The 26,211-nt window shown below is 34.4% G+C and overlaps 1 protein-coding gene across 4 annotated transcripts in view; it reads right to left on the bottom strand.

Moving 5' to 3' along the window:
* Positions 1 to 1,824: 1,824 nt before the first annotated feature.
* Positions 1,825 to 26,211, bottom strand: part of LOC106878288 (KICSTOR subunit 2) — a 56,198-nt gene continuing 31,811 nt past the window's right edge. For 3 of the 4 annotated variants that reach the window (XM_014927467.2, XM_014927468.2, XM_014927469.2), the window contains exons 6-12: positions 24,614 to 24,752; positions 21,825 to 21,908; positions 11,986 to 12,084; positions 8,771 to 8,868; positions 6,840 to 7,005; positions 5,103 to 5,207; positions 1,825 to 2,704 (exon numbers count right to left, since the gene is read on the bottom strand). In XM_014927467.2, the coding sequence (XP_014782953.1) occupies positions 2,537 to 2,704; positions 5,103 to 5,207; positions 6,840 to 7,005; positions 8,771 to 8,868; positions 11,986 to 12,084; positions 21,825 to 21,908; positions 24,614 to 24,752 (859 nt within the window). In that variant the 3' untranslated portion in view covers positions 1,825 to 2,536. The remainder of the gene's footprint in view (positions 2,705 to 5,102; positions 5,208 to 6,839; positions 7,006 to 8,770; positions 8,869 to 11,985; positions 12,085 to 21,824; positions 21,909 to 24,613; positions 24,753 to 26,211) is intronic. The other variant, XM_052966601.1, reaches the window with a different exon arrangement.

Below are 26,211 nucleotides of genomic sequence, written 5' to 3'. Positions count from 1 at the left end.
AGAAAGAAATTTCCATTCAAGTTTTCCCAGAGAATTAAATGAAACAATCATGCTGGGACAAACCCTTATCCTCCAAGTAGTCCAATTTGTTCGAGGCAGTGAATATTTCCTTCCTCCAAAATTCCTTTACATTCAAACGCTGTCATCTAAAAATCACCCTGTCAAATAATATAGGAATTCTTTTACATAACACTAGAGCTATAACCCTCTAAGTACAAGAATACTTGCACGAATGTGATAACAGTGGCAGACAAATCTGTTCTTGTCAGTAAACAATGGAAAAAAATATTTAACCAGTCACATTGCAAACAATATTTTGCACAGACGCAGCTTAATAATTAAGGAGCTTGCTTAGCAACCACATGGTTTTGGTTTCAGTCCTATTGCATGGCACCCTAGGTATGCCTTATGTCTTAGGCTGACCAATGCTTTGAGTGAATTCCATAGATAGAAACTGCATGGAAGCCTGTTGTGTACATGTGTGTGCATACATAAACATGACAGAAGTAAACAGACACCCCATAAAACATCGTTTTATGTTATTCTAAGTTGTAAAGATTTATATCTTTTATTAATTGACATTTTTATGTTTCAGGTTCTACATGTGACAGTTTAATCATGCCATGTACAAAAGAAGCCTTGGAACTGTTTGAATTTCAAAGAGGCCGTATTGTGGGTCATTCTGAAGGTGGGCATAGTCAGTGTAAAATCACAGAAAACCTTGGGATCCCACTTTCTATAGTTAGTAGTGATTGTGCAATTCACCAGAGAGGGGGGAAGGAGTCCACATCACTTCACCCAGATCAACCAGGGTCTTCTGACAAGACCCTTCTCTTTGCTAAGAGAAGTGTGGAGGATAATCTTCGTTGCAAGGCTTCTGACATAGCAGAACAAGTTGATGTCAGTCCCAGAACAGCTGTCAGGTATCTCCATAAACTTGGTTACAATAGCAGAGCAGCAAGAAGGAAGTCACTTCTTCGACCAGCCAACATCAAGCAGAGAAAAGATTGGGCCAGTGAGATGGTGAAGAGGTCACTAGCTTTTTGGGACACTGTCATATTCTCTGATGAGTCCAGATTTGCTGTATTTCCTGACAGTGGTCAAGTGTGGGTCTGGAGATTCTGTGATCAAGAATTTGATGTGAAAAGATTGCAGCCAACAATGAAATATGGCAGCTATTCTGTGATGGTCTGGGGAGCAATTTGGAGCAATGGTTGATCAGAGCTGATGGAGTGTGAGAGAAACAAACACAGATGTGTGTTCATATTCCAGAAGGATTCCTTCCAATTTTATCCAGTGGTGAAATGATTAAAGAAGACTATTTATGGAAGATGGGGCTCCTTGTCACATGGCTAAAATGACCCAAGATTTGTTGGATGAGAATGGCATTAAAAAACTTCCATGGCCCAGCCATAACAAGAACAAGAAAGCATCTTCAAAGCCAGATCTTTTGTGATTACTGCATGAAACTTGGCAAGATTTTCCATGAAAGAATATGCGTCATCTGATCACTAACATGCCTAATAGGGTCCTTGCATTGAAAAATGCAAAAGACATGTCTACTAAATATTAAATATTCACATTATAACAATTGATAAATAATTTGAATGTATAATTTCAGATTTAAAGAAATTTTGATGATTATAAGGGTGTCTGTTTACTTGTCGTGTGTGAGTGTGTGTGTATATATATATATATATATATGTATGTCTTTGTGCTTGTCCACCACCACCACTTGACAACTTGTGTTGGTTTGTTTATGCCCCTGTAACCTAGCAGTTTGGTAAAAAAAAAAAAAAGGACCAATAGAATAAGTACCAGACGTTAAAAAAATAAGTAGTGGGGTTGATTTATTCGACTAAGCACAAGATGGTGTCCCAGCATGGATGCAGTCCAATGACTGAAACAAGTAAATGTTAAAGGAAAAACATAAGTCTCAAACACACCAATCTGTCAAATTTGCCTGATGCCAGTAGACAACACATCAAGACAGTAAAAAGTTTGTATACCACGGACCATATACAAATCACTGAAGTTGAACATTAAAGGTTGTCTTCCACAAGAGCTTACCATCACAACACAGCTTTTGTTTTTAACAGGTTCATTGGTACTACAAACAGAAATAAAGTAAATGAAGTATATAAAGATGATGGCTGATTAGTTGAAAGTCTAATTAATGTAGGCAAGAAGTTCATTGTAAAAGCAAGAAGCAACATGTTTCACTACGATTTGTTTTATCAAACTGGCTATCAATACCCAGTATGAAAATGCAAAGGCTATGATTCCCTGAATGTTTACTGTTTTGTAATAAAATAATAATTTCAATATTCTAAATATAAAATTGAAAAATATCAATAAAACAAGTATGAATTTGAACTGTTGGATTTTTTTAATTTGTTGTTTTTTTTTCCTATTATCACAGTGTCTTCTTTTATATATTTCATTAAAAAAAATCTGTTGAGCAGCCTCACTTTACAAGAAATACCCAAAGCTTGAATAGTGATTCATATACAGCATTTAACAGAAATAATGGTGGTTAACCAGGTTTTAGTGATGCAAAATGTTTGTTACATCTTAACTGGGTTGTGAATTCGGCCAAAAAGTTGCTAATAGGAGAGTCTCGCTCTGACCTCTTTCCATCAGTAATGACAACCAGAGAAATACGAAATTCCACAAGAGTAATAAAATATGTACTGTGAGCATTCTGAAAATAAAATAAATTATAAATGTCATCATTTACATATAACAGAATTGAATTAATATTTTGGTTGCTATTTTGTATCAAACATATAAGCAATACATGCCAGTGTTAACCTCATGGCAGAGTTTGAAACAGAGTTCATTCCTAGTTAAGTGCACCTCACTTCTTGTATTTATAATATGCAGACAGTCAGTATCTGAGAGAAGAATCGATTCTGTCAGATTGACTTGTCATTAAAAAAATTTTTTAAACATTTGATAGTGTCACAACAATTTATTATGTGTTTTGGAACATTTTCATGAAATGTTAAACACAATTATAATGAACTAAAACTATTTTCTTACAATCTGACATTACAAAAATATTTATGTCTTGTGAAGTCACAACTGAGAGAATTCAATAGTGAGTCAGCCTACTGGATTGTGTATCAGTAATTCATGTTCCTTTGAGTTCACTAGAGTCTAAGACACTAACATTTACTGGTCCTCTACATATGCTTTATAAGTAGGTTATCCTCAAGAAACTTGGTTAAAACTGTAAATGAACTGTACATTGATATTTCTTTCTTAGTGGGTCCAGAGTGGTGACGAAAGGATTGGTGGGGTAGCAATATGAATATACATTTCTTAGCCTGTTCAATGTAACCAATTCAGAGAGGAGGTAGAGTAAAACAAGCCCCAGTAAATGACTAGTACTTTATCAACACCGTAGGGACAGAAGGCAAAGGTGGGATGTGAAGTCAGGGAACAGAGAGCGGCAACAAATACTGTTATTCTATCTAACACAATCAACTGCCAATCTGCTACCTTGTTGACGGCTGAAATCCTTCCACATGTACAAATTAGAGAGGCAGCAGATGAATGATCCATTTATTGATGTATTTGATTAACATTTTTCTTTTATTTACTAAAATCAGATTTAACTGTTGGGAAATAAACTGAACTACAGATATATTCATAAGTTCAAATCTTGTACAAGTATTCTGAAGTGTCAGAGAGTATAACTATTTGTTTCATGAAACAGTGAAGAAGTTTCCATTGGTCATGGCTTGAATGCTAGCTGAATGCTTAAGTTTGTCAGAAAACTATTTTTTGCAGCATGCCATATAAAAAGCACCTGTTCCACATAAATGTGCCTGTGCTGGTGCCACATAAAAAGCACTCATCACATTCTGTAAAGTGGTTGGTATTAGGAAGGGGCATCCAGTCGTAGAAACTACATCGAATCAGACTGGAACATGGTGCAGCTTTCCTGCTTGCCAGCTCTGGTCAAACTATCAAACCCATGCCAGCATCAAAAATGGACGTTAAAGGATGATGATGTATTGAGAGGATTCTTTAGACTTGCTGAGGACATTACACAACAACTTCTCCAGTGCTGATGCAACAATAAAATGCACACAAAGCACACTGTAAAGTGGTTGGTATTTAGAAGGGCATTCAATCAGAGAAACCATACTAAAATAGGCATCTGAGTAAGTTGTAGTCTTCTGACCTCTCTAGAACAGTAACTCCATACAAGAACTAACACAAACCATATCAAACCTTCCAATGCAAGCATGCAAAATAGATCTGAAATGATGATCTTTTGTGGATACTGTCAAAAAACAAGACTGCATGAAAAAAAACTCAAAAATAAATGCAGAGAAATTGGAACTGCTGTATTCTAGTCCACCTAGCCTATCTCAACTGGCTGTGGAGAGAGTACAACATACCCAGACTGTCATATGGAACCCCTATACATTTCATCAGTACATGTTAGAGTGTGAATCCAATGGTGTGAGCTTGGGTCTTGATTAACCTATGCAGTAGCTAAATTGGCCACCTACTTCCCTAATAGCTACCCTGTGTGATCTGCACACACTGCATATGTCTGGCATAACTGAAACAACATTCTTAGGTCACATTTAGCCATTACTTTGAAAAGCTGCATGCTATAGGACTGCTCAACCAGAATTGATCAAGAGTTTCAGAACTACTTACTTTAGTATACATATCTAACAAAATAGATTCTATTCCTATTTCATCACTGAGTAATCAAAAAGGTACCCAGACTAATTAAAAAAAAAAATCAATCAATGTGTGTGAGTGTAGTTTCTTAAGCCTTTTGTGACCCTCTTTCTAATGAAATATGGTTTCAAGTAATTTTGAAAATAACAAGTGTGTTTAGGTATTCAATAAAATAACTTTTTTATGTATTGATGTATTAATTGGTGTTTGGAACATAGCCTAACAAAAAGTTCTTACACAAAACTACGAGAGAAGGATTTAAATTAAATATGAATACAAGTGATTTCATATAAAAAAATCAGAGGTGGCCTTGGGTGGATTGGTATGAAAAAGGTTAATGAAAGTAGGATTGTGATAAAAAGAATTAAATACAATAAAAATGTTATGCTTACTTTGTCATAAAACCAGATCACTTTTTCTTGTGATCCTTGATCATGGGACTTCTTTCTGTTGATTATCATCAAAATATTTGGCCAGTGCTTATGAACATTGCGATCCTAAATGAAAAACAAATCGAATTGTTGTTATTACAAATAATAAATGTGAGTACCATCAGAGAAGTGAAAGGACACCATTTGAAAACACCTTAAATATTGTGTATAAAGTTAAGCCAGCTATCCACAAGCAACATTCATGAGTAGATTAGAAGTCTGCAATTCAAGTTAATGAAACACTTGTCAATTACACAGTGCTTCCACCTCTTTCAAAAGTGAGTTTACTCAATTATCTTTATACAGCTGGTTAGTATAATACTGGTGACTTGACTGAACTTTTTAACAACTAACTCTTTAGCTGATGCAACTATTGACTCAACCAGCTGCATCTTTCACCTGTAATATACTGAGAAGACAGGAGTAATTGATCATACACTTTCTCCTATACAATTTATTTTTATCTGTAGTAAAAAGATCCCCCCCACCTCCCAAATGAAATAATATTCCATGCAGATATAATTCTATGTTTGCAAATATAAATGTTACCAAATCAATGTAATATTGATTTCTCATATACAGACACTAAATCTTAGATTTACAGATAAGATGTATTGTTACAGTAGTGCCTTTCTCAAAGCATTAAAGATCTCAATGGAGTAAAACAGCAGCAAATAAAATTTTAAGTTTGTGGATGTCACTTGTCACCATATCAGTATAATACTGATTTCATTTAACTAACACTATGCAAATTACTTTCAGTGAACAAGATTTAGGTTGACTGAACTGACCTCAGTATGTGACACTATTGACATGTGAGGAATGAAAAACTGCAGCAGAATTTGAACTGAAAACATAGACATTCAAGGCTAACTTGTGATTATGAATCCTACAACAACACAGGTTTGATGGTGCACCACTGAAGTATACCTTCATTTAATGTACCAATGGATAGTCACCTCTCCAAGCAATCAATACAAGAGAAGTTGAAAATAAACACAACAAACTAAAGACACAGTTCTAAATTTTACAGAGATGGTGAGTTGTTCCTTTTCTTTAGTATTAGTTTGTAGGTAGATCAGTTGAGCCAATTTAGAATGACATTTCTTGACCAAACATAGCAAAGACCAGGTGACAAAATACAAATCCATCAAGCTCATCCACCCTTCAGCCCTACTCATTTTGGCAGTCTGCCTCCCCATCTTTCCCACACAATCTTGCAAACTGATTTGAAGAATCACCTTATGCCTTTTGAGGCCACCATTACCTATCTCTTCCCCTACTAGATGCAAGTAGTCAAGCAGATCTTCTACAAGAACCTGCACTGTGCCCCCTTCTCATAGTTCAATCTCCTCATCCCTAGTATGAAGCTGACCTCTTCTCACAGGGTTCATAGTTCTGCAAAGCTGCATGGCAACCACAATAGTACAGGTGGCACAAAAAAGCACCCAGTCCATACTGTAAGGTGGTTGGAATTTGGAAGAATATCCATAGAAACCATTCCTAAATAAGAAATTGGAGCACAATGCAATTATTGGACACATCAGATCCTGTCAAATCATCCAACCCATGCCAGCATGGAACACAGACATTAAATGACAATGATTAATATTAATATTGATAGAATGACAATCAGAGATATGTATTAAAATAATTTTATAAAAATACATTTAAAATAACAAATAAATACAAACTTACTGCAGGGTATTTGAAGATTGAAGGGAAAGAGTTGATGCCTTGAGGTTTAGGTAAACTCCTACTGGGGTGAAAATAACCATTGTTTGTATAACAGTGATTTAAACCATTTGTGTCGGCAACTATGAGAAATACAAAAATGTCTGCTTTCTTCTCAAAATTAGTGATTCTGTGAACAAAGAATGAGAATTACTACTCACTCTGAGAACTGTTAAAATAATGAATAATACAGTCGAAGACAAAGATGGTTTGTTTTATCACACAAAAAAAAGGCTATATATATATTATCAGCAATACTATATCTTCATTTTAGAAACACTATCTATTCCACTAAATCCAAGCACACACATGTACAGTAAAATAGCTGCTGAGAAACAAGACAGGTTAAATTCTGTTCTAGATCAACATATATCTCCATGTGACTTTCTAATTATTAAAATTGTTATATGCATTAAACAAGCCTATCTCTGTTTTAATTATTTACTGCTACACCAGGTGAAGCAAACCTTTGTAAAGAAGAAAATAACAAACTTTCAGGAAAGGCTGAAGTACAGCCTATCTGGGTGCAAGCATATATATATATATATATATATATATATATATATATATGATTAAGAAGTTATTTTGCAACAATGTGGTATTTGTTTGATCCCACTATGCTGCACCTTAAGCAAATGTGAAATTTGATCCATGGAATCTTACAGAAACCTGTTGTATGTCTATGTGAAAGATGCACATTTCAGTCAGAAAACTGATGAAAAGCTGGTGCATCAAATAATACCTTTGTAGTAACGCTGTGCGCATGCGTAGTCTCACGCATGCGTGGAATTCAACAACCAAGCATTCCCGCTTCTATTCTGTCTCTTTCTTGCTGGCCAGCGATTGAGCATGGACGTGTTTAGCTGTCTCTCTCCATCTTTCGGACTTACGCTCGACAGCTCGCTTACATCTACATACCAACGTCCCAACAACCATGCTCACACACACAGAAGCTGTAACAACAAACAAGAGCTAAAGATGTATATATTTACCACCTGAATAAATGTTGTTAGTGTTGATAGTCTGGAGTTCAGCGTTCCGTTTATATTTTTAATTTTATATAGGAAAGTCAGGTATACATCTAATGATGTATAACCTACTTTCCTATACCTTGTAGTATTTATCCTGCTCAAGTTGCAAAGACTCTCTTTCCATTCTTATCATCAGAAATACAATAAATTATTTGACGCATTGAAAACCTATAACCAATGATGGTATGGTTCACAAGATAATCTGAAAACTAATTTATCTGAATTTGAGATAAGATCTAAATATAGATTATAATTCAGGATGAACAGGGCTATCATATACAGGGTACGCAAACTGTAGGTTCAAGTAGAGCTAACTAGGACTACATAACATACTCACAGCAGTTATATATCTCAAGGCTGTCATATATCAGTATTTAATCAGTTCTATTAAAATGTTAAGAATAAAAATTCTTAATAACTGTTAGAATGTGACAGGTTATTAAATTAACAGACGAACATTTTAAAATTCAAATATCAAATCAGAAGCAGTGATCACAAAGTAGGGTAGATAACTCTGTTTACCGCAGAATACGCACAGCTAAAATCTTAAAAGAAACTTTTCCTATATTGCAGAGAAATTGATATGGGCTGTATTGAATTACAAAAGTTTAAAATTACGAAACCATTTAACTCCTGTAAGGATGGGGAAAAAACTATATCATTGTGTTCATAGGAATTGTGAAAGATTATATAAAACCAACTTCAATAAAATTTAAATGTATATATTTACAAATAATTCTTAATAATGGTAAATGGTTACACAAGGATGGTCGTATTCCCAGTAGATTTGAGAAAATTTTCATTAAAAAGTACAGGGGAGATAACTTTCTAATTGCAAAACAAACAAATGAAATGCTTTATTACCGTGTGTAATAATCTTCCGGAAGTTTAGAACAAAGATTCCTCATTTCTAAAGGTGAATTAGCATTCTTGTTAATGATTTCGTAGAAGTAAATACTAAACTGAAAGAACGAATATATAATTATTGAGTTAAATGTTAAAATAAACAATTGCAGCGTGGAAGGTGTTTATAAGCCACTTAAAAAACACAAAAATCGTTAGATTCACTTCAAGATTTAAATTTAATTTGTCAAAATATTTTCGTTGCTTTGAGACCGTGACCTGTTCACTGACAAAATTCCATGCTTAGAATAACAACAGATCACTCACAAATAGGGTGACTCTACATTAAAAGTTGAGTCATCCTGATCTTTACAATAATTACTGAGATATACATTCGTCATAAAACGTAGCGACCAACGGAAAATACAATATAAGTTCCTATGGCATGCTCTCGATCTATTTATAGCTATTTAATGACACTTTCACGACTGATAGTGTTCAATAGAATGTGAACATTGCAGTAGTCAGTTTTTTTTCTGTTTGGTTGCACTTTTTGAAGTTTTATTATTAAGTGATTTTCAAATGTATTGATGTAGTTTTTCATGCTGAATCTCAGGGCTTAATTCACTTGTTCACTTGTTTTAAAACGTTACATAGATTTAAAGTTTGATCATTTTTACCCAGTCAGAAAACAGGATTTTGGAAGCTGTCATTTTGTACATTTTAATATCAAACTGTAAACAAATGAAATATTGGTGGAATTCTGTTTTGTGCTTGCATATAACCCCTCATAAATTTTTTGTGAATTTGTATTCTATGCACAGGAATTCGTGATTTTGCAAAAAAAAAAAAAGTTTGGTGCATGATTTAAGGCCTACTTAGCTGTTATTTTTAGCACATCTCACAACCACTTCATACCTCATGTTTTAAGCATTTCATAAGCGAAGAATGACCATGGGGCTTGACAAGGCAGCAACAGAGGAGTAAGTAGCTGGTTAACAGTTTGGCTTATTACTATGGAAAGGCACCTATATGTCTATGGCTTTTGATTTAATTACCCAAAATTTGCAAACTTTGAATGCTATTAACTCTTTATTTATTGATTTATGGCAAAAATGAATTTCATGTCAATAATTACAATACAAAAATTTCGTCGATACACCAAATATAAAATCAATTGGAACAAAACTGAAGAAATTGAAAAGTGGCAGCCAAAAAGAAAAGATCCCAACTATCTTCTGTCTCTCTCCTAAAATCAATATTATATTTGCCTGTCTGTTGATGGATATTTCTGAACATGTAAAGGCAAGCACTGTATTATTATAGTGTGAAGATGTTTGTTCCTTTAATGTCATAAGAGATAAATATTTATACATTCCACAAGTTATTGTGATGATAAACTTAGCTGAGATGGTTGTCATCTCACTCAAAATGCTTAACCAATTCTGTCATCCACTACACTTCAATAATAATAAACAATGATTTCTGATATAAGATAAAACCCAGAATTTGAAGACAGAGGGTACAGTTCATTTTACTGACTGTACTTGACTGGTTCTTATTTCATCAAGCTCACTCCTCGTGTGATGTAACAAAATTCCAAAAGACAATATAAACAAAATTCTGTTAATTCTGCCATTTACTATCCATAAGTAACAATGATTTTTAACATAGGTACAAGGCTTCAAATATAGGGAATTGGCATGCTGTGCAGAGGCACATAAAAAGCAACCACTACACTCTTGTGGTTGGCGTTAGGAAGGGCATCCAGCTGTAGAAACTTTGCTAGATCAGGTTGGAGCCTGGTACAGCCTCCTGGCTTACCAGCCCTCAGTCAAACCATCCAACATGGAAAGCAGATGTTAAATGATGATGATGATATTATATTAACCTAGTATATGACTGGATTTCTATTTTAACAACTCTGAAAGGATGAAAACAAAGTTGACCTTGGGAGGATTTGAATTGAAAACATTAATACCTCAAGGCATTATGTTCAGTGCTCTACTGAGTCTGCTCATCAACTATCCTCCACCTTGAAGTAGTAGTAATAATAATAATAATTCTTTTCAATTTTGGCACAAGGTCATCAATTTTCAGATAATTGGTTAGTCAATTACATCAACCCTAGGTAGTTATTTTATCAACCCCAAAAGGAATGAAAAGTAAGTTGACGTTGGCAGCATTTGAATTCAGAATGCAAAGCCAGAAGAAATGCTGCTAAGTACTTTTGTCCAGTTTGTATACTTCATAATAATAAAAATCCTTTCTGCTCTAGGCACACGGCCTGAAATTTTAGGGGAGGGGGAGGAGCAGTTGATTGCATTGACCCAGTGCACAACTGGTACTTAATTTATCAACCTTGAAAGGATGAAAGGCAAAGCTGACCTCAGTAGAATTTAAACTTAGAATGTGAAGACAGATGAAATACCGCAAAGCATTTTGCCCAGCATGCTAACAATTCTGCCAGGTCAATAATCCATTCTACTATAGGCACAAGACCTATTGGAGGGGAGGAGACTAGTTGATTTTATCGACCCCAGTGTTTCACTGGTAAATTTAATAACCCCAAAAGGATGAAAGGCAAAGTCAGCCTCAGTAGAATTTGAACTCAGAGCATAAAGACAGACGAATTGTCCAGCGTGTTAACGATTCTGCCAGCTCACAAGCCATAGTAGTAATAATAACCCTTTTACTCTCAACAGTCACATGAAGCTTTGTGCCATCAGGTAGGATTGTTACGTTTGGAATTACTTTGACACTTAGCTCTATTTGTTTGGATCAACAAATCCATTCCTTGGCTCAACCAATTTTGTTTCTGTAGTCTTCGTATCCGCAAAATACTGGTATTCTGTTCTATGTTGAAGAGGACCACTGCCACCAACCAGCAAATGTTGATTTCAGGGATCATGTTTATCATTTTTATTTGAAAGACCTTTCAGCTAAACTAAAAGTGGGTGAGTATCAGTTTGTCATTCATTAGTGAGGTTGTCGAGTGCTTTTTGGTCTCATCCTCTGTGGCGAATCTCACCTCTACAGCTCAATATTTCTTTCCCCCATTTTTACTAAACCAACTTGTAAGAAAAGTGAGCTGGCTTATTTAGTAAACAGGCCAGCAAAAATTCAAATACTAAATTTTAAAACAACAAATTTCAAACAAAACTTATGAGCCATGAACAAGTGTCCTCGTTTTCCAAACATTAATAATAATAATAATAATAATAACAACAACTCACTTTGGACAGGAGTAAATTCTTGTATTTAAGGAGCCATGTGAAAAGAGTTAAACAAGAATTCTGTCGGCTCGAAGTAACACTGAATGCTGATCGTTTTGTCTGAAATGAAATAAAATATATTGTAAATAATAATGATGACTCTACAGTATTGTTTGATGTATTAGCTTTTGGAAAATTTTTACTTTTTTAATCCATTTTCCATAATAGTTTAAATTTATTTTCAATACTGGACCATTTTCTTATGAATCAAGCATATTCTTGAAGTAACTATAAAACAAGTGGCTATGAAATCAGAATTTGTGGTAAAGGATTGAAAACTGTTTTCAGGAAGCAAATTTATGTACTTTTTCCTAAGACAGGGCAATGGCTACATAACCGTAAGCTGAAGACCTGCCCAACCCAATCCAACATGAAGTTTTAGTTGGATGGAAAAGCACAACATACTAATGATAGGGGTGATAGTGATCATGATGCTTGTGATGCAGAAAAAGTTCCAGAAAATACTCAGAGGATGATAACTTAGCTTTGTAGCAGTATCATTGAAATATCTAAAATGATGAAGCTACTACTTGATCACTCAATCTACTAGAAATAGCAGCTAAATCTTCCTATTATCACACCCTATTATCTTCTATAAAGACGGGACAAAATAGATAATATAGTCCTATGTAACTGTGAAAAGAGAGGATGGTCATGGTTGGAATGTTTTTTGATCATGGATGGAATGTTTTTGATCAAGGCTGGAATGTTTTAAGGCTAAACAACAAGAATGCATTGGAATTAGACTCAGCGCTGCAAAAGTAACTCAATTTTGCAGCAGTATTGCATACAACATACCACTTTGTGTTGTCAATTACATGAGATGGTCTTGGCCATGGAAATATTTCAGCTTCCACAAAAATTTATAATAAACTCTAAAGGAAACAGTAAAATCCAAGGAAATTGTAACTTTCTCAGTTCATATACACTGACAGTTGACCTCTCTTTTCATGCCACTGTGATATGTATAATTCCCAGTCACACACTGGAATCAATTCAATTACAATCCCTCCCTTACAAATCTGTGATTTTCTGCTAATATAAGAAATCAATATATAACAATGTAGTGAACAGAAAAATTTCAATCAATTCAAATTTCACCTGAAATGAAGAGAAATATCATAAGCATTAATGAAAATTATAACCAAGAAAGTTAAGGGGCACAACTCTGAAATCCAAATTGATTAAAAACTGATGGGGACATGCAGTCAGAAGTGAGGAAATGAGACTGATCTTTGTTAAGTAGAGTGACACCTTGAACACACTTCAGTCTCATCTGACCTCCCTAGCAAAGCACAGTTTTATGTGTACTTACCAAAGTTTTAAAAAGACAAAGACTAGAGATTCTGAGTGTAAAACAATCATTAAGTAATTTAAAGTGGAAATTTTTGCAAGGATGTATCCTGCATGGAGAATATATAGTTAACTGGAGAGCCAACATATTCAAATGTAGTGAGTTAAAACAATTAGACAAGATGGAAAAATAGCATATTTTTGGTGTTGAATCAGTCAGTTGGTCACATTTATGAATTCAAGGAATGTGCTAAGGAGCTGTTAATCCAATGTAAATAACTATAGCTTATTGTTTAGTACCTATACAACTTTTGAAATAAATAAATAGCTGTACTGAATAAGTAAAAATCCAAAACAAAATATACAGTCCATAATCAATATGAAATTTTTCATGTTTATTGGAAAATAAGTTATCACAATATTGTGTTTGTGTGTATGATTAAATGATTGAGAGTGTGTGTGTGTGTGAGTGAGTGAGAGAGAGAAACAGGGAAAGAACTAGTGTGTATATATGTGCATGTTGAAAATGCAAACATGTTACAGAACATTCAAATTTACAAAACCAAATAAAAATCCTTGAAAACAGCATTAGTTCATATAGCTTAAAAGCCGCACTCCATGCAGACTTTTAAGCTAGCTTCTGAAGAGAGCTAAATAGCCTGACTATAATATGTCTATAATGACTATGTGCCCTGGTGGTGTTTGATCAGAGGTTAAGGACGGATGAGAATTAATTCTGTAATGCAATCATTCTATTGTTCCAGTCCCAAGTTGAATTCCAACTGTTGGCCAATTTTTCCCAATGTTCTTATCTCGATGAAAAATTAACGAAATGAATGTCATTTATCTCCCCCTTAATCTCTGACATCATCTGACAAACAGCAACTAAGATGGTGTGAATCAGCCAAGCTTTGCCGGCAAAAAATAGCAACCCAAAAGCTTTTAAATCAGATCCCAATGATGGATGTTCAATGGAGAGCAAATTTTCAATCCCAGGATCATCTCCATTATAAAAAAAGTATATGTCTATGTAGAGCAAGTGTAGACTGAGACAGACAGAATTTTGCACTTATTATTATAGATGTTTTGCTGTGAAACAGTGAAATAATTCCCTGAACATAACTGTCTTCAGGTCCAAGGATTCATAGGGCCAGTTACCCACTTTCCATGGAGTATAAGTGAGCAAGATCACAACATTCTCTCTGAATGGGATGCTAGTCTGTCACAGGGTTAGTCGTTTACAGGTGAGTGGACTGGAGTAACATAAAATGAAGTGTTTGGCTCAAGAATACAACATACTTCCCAGATTAAATATCTGAATTACAATCTTATGATTGTGAGCACAACACCCCAACAACCAGGCAACATGCTTTCACTGTTTTGCTGCATGTTATATAATAAACTTGCTAATTTCTCCATACATTAGAATATAGAATGAATAAAATTTAATACATTTTTAAGCCCTAGGGAATTAAAATTGGGACTTTGAAAATGAATTACATTACACAGTATATAAACTCAATAAAAATGAATTTCCATCACAACATGTTTTGACAACATACAAAACTACTTTCTATTTTTAAAAAGAATATTCAGATGAGAAAATAGAGGATAGAAAAAGAGAAAGAAAATTCCAGTAGAAAAAGAACATAAAATAATAGCAAGATACTCAATAAATTAAAAACATAACTGACAAATGAAAAAAAGCATTCTGCCATCAAATATCAGTTGAGTATTTATAAACTACCTATGATATTTTAAAAGACATCTCTACTAGAAACATGCGTGAACTAGTACAGCATGCAGTATTAAAAATGTTTCAAAATCTCTGCATATTTTTGATTCATTATAATTACAGACAATACCTGATGTTTTTAAAGAATAACATACACAAACACATATTTATCAAGTAATTTGTGATTTCAGACAATATTTTCAAAAAGTAGATCCAAAACTCTTATGGAATTAATAACTTATCTTCCAAAGCTTCTAACTCGTCCTTTGTGAAACCTTATCAAGAATATTAGTTTGAATGGCACCTTACATGATAACAGTAAAAGTACAATAATATTCAAAATTCTTTTAGAAGATATTCAAAAACCAATGACTGCTGGTTAAAATCACTTGTGGCAGTACTATCACAACTAAGTGTATCAATGGCTTCAGTACCCCTACAGACAATTTGAAATCTCATCAATTTTTTAAATCTGGTAGCAAGTTCCACCACATGGCTATAATTTGCAATACTGTGTTTCCAGCATACAAATCAAATTTTTCAAACCAAAATTTTCAATGAGAAAAAGTAGGTTGACTTATATCCATATGACTTTGAAGTACCAAAAATTCCATGTTAAATGCATCAGGATTTGGAAAGATAGTGATGATGTTTGAATATTTACACTACATGTTTACACTATATACTAAGTCAACTTGTATACCAGAAAATATGGTATTGAATTAACAAGGGTGTTTCTATGTGGTCATTCAGCCTACTAGAAATAGTAACCAAACTACACTCAATTCACACTCTACTGTCTCAAAAAATGGTAAGGATACATTGGATAGTGTAATGATACATGTCTTTAAAAGGACATGAAAGTTATGTCTGGAATAGTTTTAATCATAGATCTACTTAGTCAAGTCTGAGCTGAGGTTCAACAACAAGATTCTGATAATAGTAGTATTTTTCTTTCAGTATGTGTCTAAAATATTCCCTATAGAACATTTGCATGCTATACCATTCCCTGAAACTATTTTATCTATTACTGCCCTTCCGAGAGGCAGTGCTGTCTACTTGGGGAAGCACTGGTTTATATCAATAAATAAAACTTAAAAAGTGACAAATAGCTGGCCCTATCAAATACATAGAATTTCTGCATGTAATATGTTCATGCTAAACACTTTATAGAGTTTACAGAGTGCCATTTTCATGACAGGCACATATAATTTGTGAGACAAAGAAAAAGATCCCCTCAACTGAGTGGGACTGTGGTAGAGAGGGAGGTGGCTTTATGCCAGGTGTTGAGAAGCTAAACTATGACAGACAGACACAGGGGTCTGGTTATAGAGGAGATATATGGCTACCTCACATTATATGAAGGTGGGTAGGAGCAGCTGAAAAAAGACAGATGATAATGGTGATGAGATGTCAAAGTATTTTCAAGATACAAGAAAACAAGTATAAGAGAGACTACAGACAAAAAATTGGGAAGGGTAGGAGGATAAGTTCATTGGAGTGTGAGAGGAAAGTAACAGAATGTTTGAGATGGGGATAGAGGTGAATGTAGTGAAGAGTGGAAGTGCGCTGAATGGTTGATCAGTATGTAGGAAATGAAGGGGAAAGAAATAGGAATAGCTAGGAAAGGAGGAGGTGATAAGTAGCAGTACAGGAAGGGTAGAAATGAGTAAATAGATCAGAAAATAGGGAGATGATGTGGAGGGTGGTAGGAGAGACAGACAGACAGATGTACAGTGACAGAGATGGATGACAGAGGTACAAAGGGATGTCTACAGTGAATCAGTGACAAAGTTGGGGGAGGTTATCAACAGCTGATATGAGAGTGTGCTGAGAATGATAGCAGATACAAGAGGGTATTAAAGATGAGGCATAGCAGTCCTAAGATGCAATTCAGAGGAGAGGGAGAGATAACTGAAGGCTTGGAAAAGTGTTATTAGTAGATAATAAAGTGGAAAGGGGTGATACTGGGAATAAGGGATGGATTTTAGAAGGAAATAGTGCCAGGGAGAAGGGGAGGCAACTTGCAGCACAAGTGAGGATTAAGTATGTGCATACTCTGCTCATATAATTATAGCAGCTGAATAATGAATACAGATGAGTAGAGGTATGGGTGTTAGAAAGAGGAGGGGGTTGGGAAGGCTTGACAGGGATAGACAGGGTGCCCAGTGAGTGTATAAACATAATGCTTTTAGAGCTTCACTTTTGTCAAGATGAACAGGTCTTCTTGGGTATAACAAATCATCAATCATTTCAATCTATTGTCATTTCCTCCAAGAGGCTCAACATTTTGAGATCAGCCATTTATATACTTCTTTTAATAACAATTTTAATTCATACATGTGCATAATTATATATATATATATATATATCAGTTTTGACAAATCCATTTTCAACTTTTCTTCAACACATTTTAAAAAACTGGATGAAGTCAAGAAGGACCAATAATATACAACAATGGTAGCAACGACAGTGGTGGTAGGTGATGGTGACAGCCACAACAATAACAGCAAAAACAACACATTTAATAAACTAATTCCTATTCACTGCGTATTAATATAAATCAATGTCTTACTATTTCAGCATTCCTAATATTAATGATGTTAAATATACAGCTGTATTTTATTCAGTTAAAAATAAAGACAATGTAAAAACTAAAATAAAGGCATACTCTAGTGCAATCTGAAAAAAGGTATTTCCTACATTATTTGTTTTATCACAGGAAGAGAAGAGGAATTTGCACATTATAGCATTTTTTTACACAGATTATTAGAGATTACATGGAACATTAGTATTCCTCTCTCTCTCTCTCATCATTGTTTATATATACGATTACAACATCAAAATAATTAGAAAACATAAAGGAAAGAACTGAGCCACATACAATAACAAGCTACAAGTACAATAGATATAGTTTCAGGCTACTAATAGTGCTTATATTAATAATATAGTGGTGTGAAGATGCTGAAATCATTGTAATGTAAACCATAGAGAGATGCAGCTCTTCACATGAGAAGAGTACTTTAAAAATATTTTCTGTTATGTTTTGTATAGAGAAGTGTGGTATAAATCACAACATCCAGAAATTTTTTTTAAACTTATCAGTAAGAAACGAACTTAACATCAAAGACTCTCAAACTGTACATTCTGTTAAATAAGTTTGAAATGTTTGACTCTTGACTTACACGCTTGGGTATCTAACCCCATTAAAATGGATTGCACACACACATATATAATTGATCATCAATTTTACATAGATTTCTATGCAAACAAACAAAACTATCCCATTTTCTTACAATAATATTCATACATTCTTTCTTCCTCTCACCTATATCCCTCTCTCTCTCTCCCTTTCTGCCTTTGTCTTGCTCCCCCTCCATTTACATATCTATCTGTACCGAAACACAAAGGAAACATGTGCATACTGAGTTTCATCCTTACACATCAAGAATTCAAATCAAATGACCTCAATCATTGTGCCGAGCCAGAATAATATAGCAGTGAATATAAATTCAACAGTGAATTATCTGACCCCAAAATTAAAATATTTAAATATAAAAGGTAAAAATTATTAAAAATAATAATTTATACCAGTGGCTAGCACGTGTAAGAAAATGACAGTAGACATAAATATTTTTACAATATATATGAGTGTATAAAATTTATACATGGTCTTCTTACATGCTAAAAAGGGCAGTCAAATTCCCAATCCACGAAAGAACATTCTTATTTAGAGCACTTTGATTATATATCCCAGCGATTCTACTGAAGATCCACAGATGGTTAATTCATCAATTGATTGATTAATTAATTGATTTATTTAATCGTTAATGGTGAAACTTCGGAGTACAGAATTAACTGGTATTTTAATTCTTTCAAATTGTCCTGCTCGCTCACAATCAAAGTGCTCTAAATAAGAATGTTCTTTCATGGTTTGGAAATTTGACTGGTTTGGAAATCCATAAATTTTGCAAATCATATTTGTAATATCTTATAGATGGGAAATACAGCAATTAAAACATGAGGTTTGTGAAAATGTACATAGCAATGAATTAAAGGATTTATGAATTTCCATCCAAAAGTTCTTGTTATCATTATATATATATATATATATATATATGGGTCACTCCCCAATCCTGTTCTCTTGACCCTGTCTCACTGTATCATTGCTATCTGCTAGCCCCTGACCTGTGTGTTCCACCCACACATAACAAGAAAACTTTTCACACACCACAACCCAACAAACCAATCTTATATCTTCACATCTTTTCTCTTCCTCACATTTCCTCCTTCATGCACTATGCCTAACTCACACTTCTCAATCTTGTCCTCACAGCCCTGCTTTTCTGCATCATTGCTATCTGGTAGCTCCACCCTACTCTCTATGTACTCAGGTTTTCACCACTCACTTCCCCTCACCACTTTCTAATCATGCTTCTTTGGTAATATCCAGCCATTTATACTATGACTTTCAAACCTCAAGGGTATGCCCTGGCACTTGCCACCATCTATACCTATCTCTGTCTTTACTCGACCATCCTGTTTATATTCTGATCCTTGTCCCTTGTGAGTATGCCCAGCACTTTGCTACCATCTCTATCCAGCTGTCTCCCACTCTCTCTCTCTCTCTCTCTCTCTCTCTCTCTCTCTCTCTCTCTCTCTCTCTCTCTCTCTTTCTCTCCTTCTCCTGCACTTCCCTCAGGTTGGGTAACCAAGTATCTCCTTTGTGGCAACACACCTGTTTCTGTTCTCATTCCAGATCTCTTTCTCTCTCCGACCAGGTAACCTTGTATCTTCTCTACAGCAAGACACCTGTTTCTGTCGCACTATAACCTTTCATCATCTAACACAAGATTACCTCTTCCAATGCCCCCTCCCCTCTCAAGAGATTTTTGTCTTGCAAGTTACTTGGTAACCCCGTCAGTGCAGGTACCACTTAAAAAGCATCTACTCCACACTGTAAACTGGTTGACATTTGGAAGAGCATCCAGCTGTAAAAACCTTGCCAAAACTGACCTCACCTGTGCTTGTGCTACATAAAAAGCACTAATCCACTTTGCTGAGTGGTTAGTGTTAGGAAGGGCATCTAACTGTAAAAATCCTGCCAAAACAGACACAGAAATCTGGTTCAGGCTCCTGTCAAACTGTTCCACCCATGCCAGCATGGAAGGTGGATGTTAAACGATGATGATCATGATGTACTGGCATGAATGTGTGGTGAAAAAACTCGCTTCACAACCACACATCTAGTGTGTAGAACTATGGGCAAATATCTTCTAGTCTTTGGTCAATTTAAACTTTATGAATAAAATTTAGTATGCATATGTATACACACACACTAAATGGAACTGATGAAATAATAAAAGAATGTGTATAATGTTTCTCTATGTAAAAGCATATTTAATCTTCATACTATTAATATTTTTAAAACCATATTTAGTCTTAATGCAAAATATTAATAATGGCATAACTCCAACTAAGCCCCCTACCAGTTTTGAAAGTTATTAACTTCTTTAACCCTTTAGTGTTTAAACCGGCTATATCCGGACCAAATATTCTACTCCTTTTATGCCCAAACTGGCCAGAACCAGTATCTCACATCTACCCTGCAATGTCATTCTAAAAATAAACAATTACATCTCTCAAATCTTGAAGTTACAAGATAATACCAGATTAATTTTTTAACGTGTACATGAATAAGGATTACTTTTGACATTAATTTGAACACTAAAGGGTTTAAGAGTCAAAAATGAAATTACCATTTAACTTGCTGACTGTAGCATAGAGCAAATGATAAACAGATATAGATCTGTGAAATTTTAAGATAAGATTATACAGAATGCCAGGCAGCATGATTATAAACACTGACAGCAAAAACATGTTAATAAACTGCTAGATAATAAATACTGATTTTATTTCTTAATTTTTGTTTTTTTGTTTTTCTGATTTACATCCTCCTAGACACTGTGAGGAAAGGTGTGAGTCATCCTTAGACCGGAGACTTGGTCAAAATACTTGCAACAAAGTGGACTCTGTAAAAAAAATCCAAGGGCAAGGTGGTAGTGTACCTTCATGGTTTTAAAAATGATCAGCTATATAACTAGAGAGTTTACAAGTAACAAGACTGAAAGCATGTTTGTTTCTCACTGGCTCTTGGCAAAGACACTTAAACTTTTATTAAGTATCAGAGTAGCACTGAATAACTACTTTCTCTTCTGAGTAAACCCAAGACTTTAATTTATAAAAGAAGGAGAAATGGCTGTTGTGATATTCATGTCTTAAGGTTGTGATGGGAAATGGAGCATTAGTGATGTGATGTAAAATAACTGCAACCAGAAACTGAAACTATCAGAGTATCGACTCAATGGGAACTTATCTCTCACTCAACAGCAAGCACTGATCTCAAGTCTTCCCATGGGCTTGAAGAAAGTTTAGTGCAACTGCTGTCATGTATCCTCTCCTGAATCAATGCACAAAGAAGAATTCTTTTGTGGAACTTCAAATGCATCATAGTTGTACAAGACTTTACAGTGTGTATGAGTAGGTGTATGTATGGTGAGGGTTATAACTGTGTGGATGTGGAAGGCTGAATGGACAGACGTTTGTGAATGTGTGTGTGTGTGTGTGTGTGTGTGTGTGTGTGTACACTTTTAGACAAAGAAAATAAAACGAAAGGAAAGTAATCCTGATTGAAAAATACCAACTATGTGTTTCTATAGCAACAATTTCAGCATCATGACTTTAATTTTAAAAGCATCAAGTAACTACTTACCCGACTAGCAGTGTGAGCCATAGGGTCAGCAGCAGGCACAGTGCATTTGGCCACTACAGGACCAACACTGGGCACTGGTGCTAACTTGTAAATAGGAGAAATAAGTGGTAAACTACTATTGGAACATTTTCAATCAAGATAAACGTTTTTCTCATTAACAATTTAATTATAAAAGGAAAAAAAAATAACAATGATAATTATAAAAATATATAAAGAATACATAAAAGAAACATTCAACCTGAAATATCATATGTCTCAAATAATAACTGTGTGTGTGTGTGCATGTGTGAGTGAGTGAGTTTGTGTATGTGTGTGTGTGTATGTGTGAGAGAGAGAGCTGCATCATGGTCATTATTTGATTATCTATGTGAAATAATTAAACAATATTTAGATGATACCAGCTGCATTGTCTTTCCTCTATTGCTGACAATAAGTAAGAAAAAGAGTTTTTAAAAATCAATAAAGGTGTTTGTTTAACTATTAGATGGGATTTTATTTATTAGAACACTGTAGCTTCAGGCCATGCAAACTGAAGCTTTGACAAAATTCTTTTTAGTCAAGTGACTTTATTGTCAGCAGCAATGATCAAGTGGTTCAGGAAGTCCACTTCGCAACTATCTAGTTTTATGTTCAATTCCAGCATATGGAATCTAGAGTACCTATCTCTCATGATAGCCTCACATTGACCAAAGCTTTGCCAATGAAATTCGGTTGATGGAAGTGTATAGAAGCCAGTTTTTGGTTTGTAGGCTGAAACTATCAACCAGCTAATTACAACTAATCACATTGCCTTTCGTTTGCTTTTAGGCATCATGGTAGTGTTGAGCTAGGAGATGGATTGAGGTCCATTCTGTTGTGTGCATTCAAAACTAAGAGTCATTCATGTCTGAGGATAACACCCTCCATTCTTTCTACCAGTCTTGAAGATTCTGAAAAGGATCATGGCTATTGCCTATCTTCAGCTGACAAGTTGAACTGCTGCGTATCAGCCAGCACATGCAGCCTATGACAACCATTGTTCAGATTCTAACTGGAACAGTGACTGGTCTGAAACTAAACTCAGAGCATCATTTTGCTTTCTCCAGTCCCACAACAGGACTTGGATTTAATATTACAAGATAGTAATGCATTTATTAACACTGCAGTGCTCCCACTGTTTACAAAGATGAGCATTGTCTACCTACAACATCTATGTATAGCTATGTAAACTAGTCCAGAAGAAGCTAAGTGTCAGTCGATATTACATTTGTCTTTCACTTGCTCTTTCTCCCCAACAAACTAGTTTTTTTGAGGATCCCATGAGTTCTACGAAACACCAATATTTTTTCTTCAATTCTTACCTTTTTAAATCCATCTTTGCATGCTTGCATAAATAGAATGGTTTTTGTAGGAGTAATTTTGTAATTAAATGCTTTTCTTATTGAAAACTACCCAATTATGATGTAGAAGTAAAACCAACTGTTTACTATAGCAAATAATGATATATAATTGTTCTAGAGTACAAACACAATGGCTTTAGTAAGATTTTTAACTTATGACCATGAGGAGAGTAATTCAACATCTTAATCTCAAAACCATTTCACTTCTATTAGAACACAGATCAAATTTGAACAAAATAAAAAAGATTATAAATAGGAATTTTTTTTAAATCTATCAAAAAAATTTGATTATTAAAAAATATTTTATATTTATTTCTTGATTATATATGTAACTTTAGAATTTATGAAAGACATTTACCAAAGAAAGTAGTTTCAGGCTGGAAATGCAATTGGTCAAAGAGTCAATTCACCAAGAATTTTATCAATTATTGATAATTATTTAAAATAAAGTTAATTTAGGAAAAACACGAGTCCAATGAAATTATTCCTTATTTGCAGTGGGGAAAAAAAGCCAATAGGCTTGTGTGCTGCGAGAAACTATGTTTTGATGTTTCAGACAAGACCCTTTTGCTAAGAAACAAAAAGTTTGAGCATTAAATAAAGGCTATTTCATTTACACATTTCTCATGCCTTCGTATCACAAGAATTTGGTTTGCAAATTTTAGAATTTGTTACAATTCTATAAAAGTTAATGATCCAGAGATATTTAAGGGCTGGTGCTTACTGGAGTTGTCAAATTTGACCTCAGTAACATGATATTGGTTTATCTCAAGTATCATTGCTACTGGATATAATACTTTTTCTCAATAGCATAATGAAAGGTTACATGAAGTTTTAAGTATATTACCTCTGAACACAATAACATTCTTATAATCAATTTGAATTCAAAACTTTAGTCACTTGACTATTTTCTCCTTTTCTGATAGAATATAGTAGTTCATGGAGCTGATGGGGTGGGGACTGGGATCTCAGCAACTCAACTTACAGAAACCATTATTTATAGTATTTAATTTGGTGCTTCATGATTTTGAGTGCAAATACTGCAAGGACAAATTTTGCCATTCATTTATCCAGTGTTAATAAAACAGATACCAGTACTCTGCTCAAAAGAAGATTCGACAAATAATGATGCCAATGCACCCTAACATTAGTTTTTGTGTTAAGTGTAACCAGCCTGCTCCAGTACCTATTCACTGAATTAAAATGTAAATGACTGAGCCTTCAACAGAGACTTGGGACTTTAATGAAATTCTCAGACAGAAATCAACATAATGCGTTTAATGATAAAAATGTTCCTTTGTATCACATGTGTAAATTATAGTTTTTGAAACATAAGAATTTTCTTAAAGTGAAAAATAAGCAAGTTTTTTTTGTTTTTTTTTAATTAGAAAAAAGATGAATTTTGTTTACCTCTTTAGCTGGTAAGCAAGTACCCCATTGTGCCAACTTTGTGTGTGCTTGATGAAGTTGTAACAATGCTGGTAAATAATCAAGTTCTGAAACTAGAATTTGTGTGGTCAGCAAATGTTGAATAATTTCACACTCGTAGCTGTATCAATAAAAATATAGATGACTATAAGTACTTAAAAATATAGGTGCAGGCATAGATGAGTGGTTTAGCAATTCAGTTTGCAAGTACATGCTTCTATATTCAATACCATTACACAGTGCCTTGGGCAAGTATTTTCTACCATAATTTTGGATTGACTGATGTCTTTATGAGTAAAATTTGATAGATGCAACTGCAGAAGCTTGGTATGTGCATGTGTGTGCTGTTTTGTTGTTGGTAGTATCAAGAAAAAAATACTCCAATCAATGAGAGATAAGTATCATATAATAAACACAATATTTATAGTTGAGCTACCATATGCTTGATATTTGGGCAGTACAATAATCTGATCGGCTTCAGTAGTGTGTCCTGTACTAGCCCGCAATTTTTCAGGATAGCACACAGCATGCAATACAAGCCCAACTGATTACTATACTATTCAAGTACAAAATTTATAGTAGCTTACCTACAAATCCTGTGTTTATTAAACTGGGCATATATATACACAAACAATATATATGTATATATATAATATATATTATTACAAAAATGTTTTACTTGGAAAGAAAAAAGTGGATTTTCATTTAAGCATATTGATTCAAACCTGAATCTACATAATTCCCTTTTGACATACCACAGCACTTGCTCATGGACACCAATAATTGACTGCTGAGACATCCAAAACACGGCCTATACCAAGCTGATTTAACCCCTCCTATGCAAACAATAGTTGACAGGAGATAAGGAAGATACCTACAGCAGCTTCCATTGTTTTCAGAGTGATATGTCCCTCTTTCTTGTTGTGTTGCAAGAATTATAAATACAGAAGGTTCGTAAGCCAAGAGCAGTTAGTGGAGGGAGTTTAATGAGATGACCAGGACCAGAGACGACTAATGTTTATCACTAGCTCATTTCAAAATGTCAAGTGTCATTCTGTCTTTCTTCACAGCTGTTGAAATGACACGCAGAATGAAGTACCATTCTGTCTTCCTTCCTCTTTTCTCTCTACCACTATCACCTTTTAAGGGCTTATTACTACTACTAATGACATAAACAGTAAACTACAACACAAGAAGAAAAGGTAACGGTGACCTCCCTTTTGTTTCGATGGCCTTTTGAGGATTCGCAATGAATCAAGGAAATCCACCTGTCATTAAGAACTGATATATATATTCAAACTACATATGACAGCTTGTGTTTTGGACTCAAATGGTTATAACAGCTTTGAACTGCCTTCAATCTGTGTTTTATACCATTCATTTATATCAATACACATCTAAAATCCTACGGGTTGTTGTTTCATTCGCTGATGCCTTTTGTCTGACACGTAACAATATATACACACATGCGAGATGTATCGAAACAATTGTCATGATTAATAAGAAATTCTTGTATATTCCATCTTCCGTCTTTCATTTACCATATATAAATAAATATATATGTATATATATATACATAT

The sequence above is a fragment of the Octopus bimaculoides genome, chromosome 3 (genome assembly GCF_001194135.2).
Source record: "Octopus bimaculoides isolate UCB-OBI-ISO-001 chromosome 3, ASM119413v2, whole genome shotgun sequence".
NCBI lineage: Eukaryota > Metazoa > Mollusca > Cephalopoda > Octopoda > Octopodidae > Octopus > Octopus bimaculoides.
The sequence above is the reverse complement of the archived record's forward strand: the minus strand, read 5'-3'. Positions and strand labels throughout refer to the sequence as shown.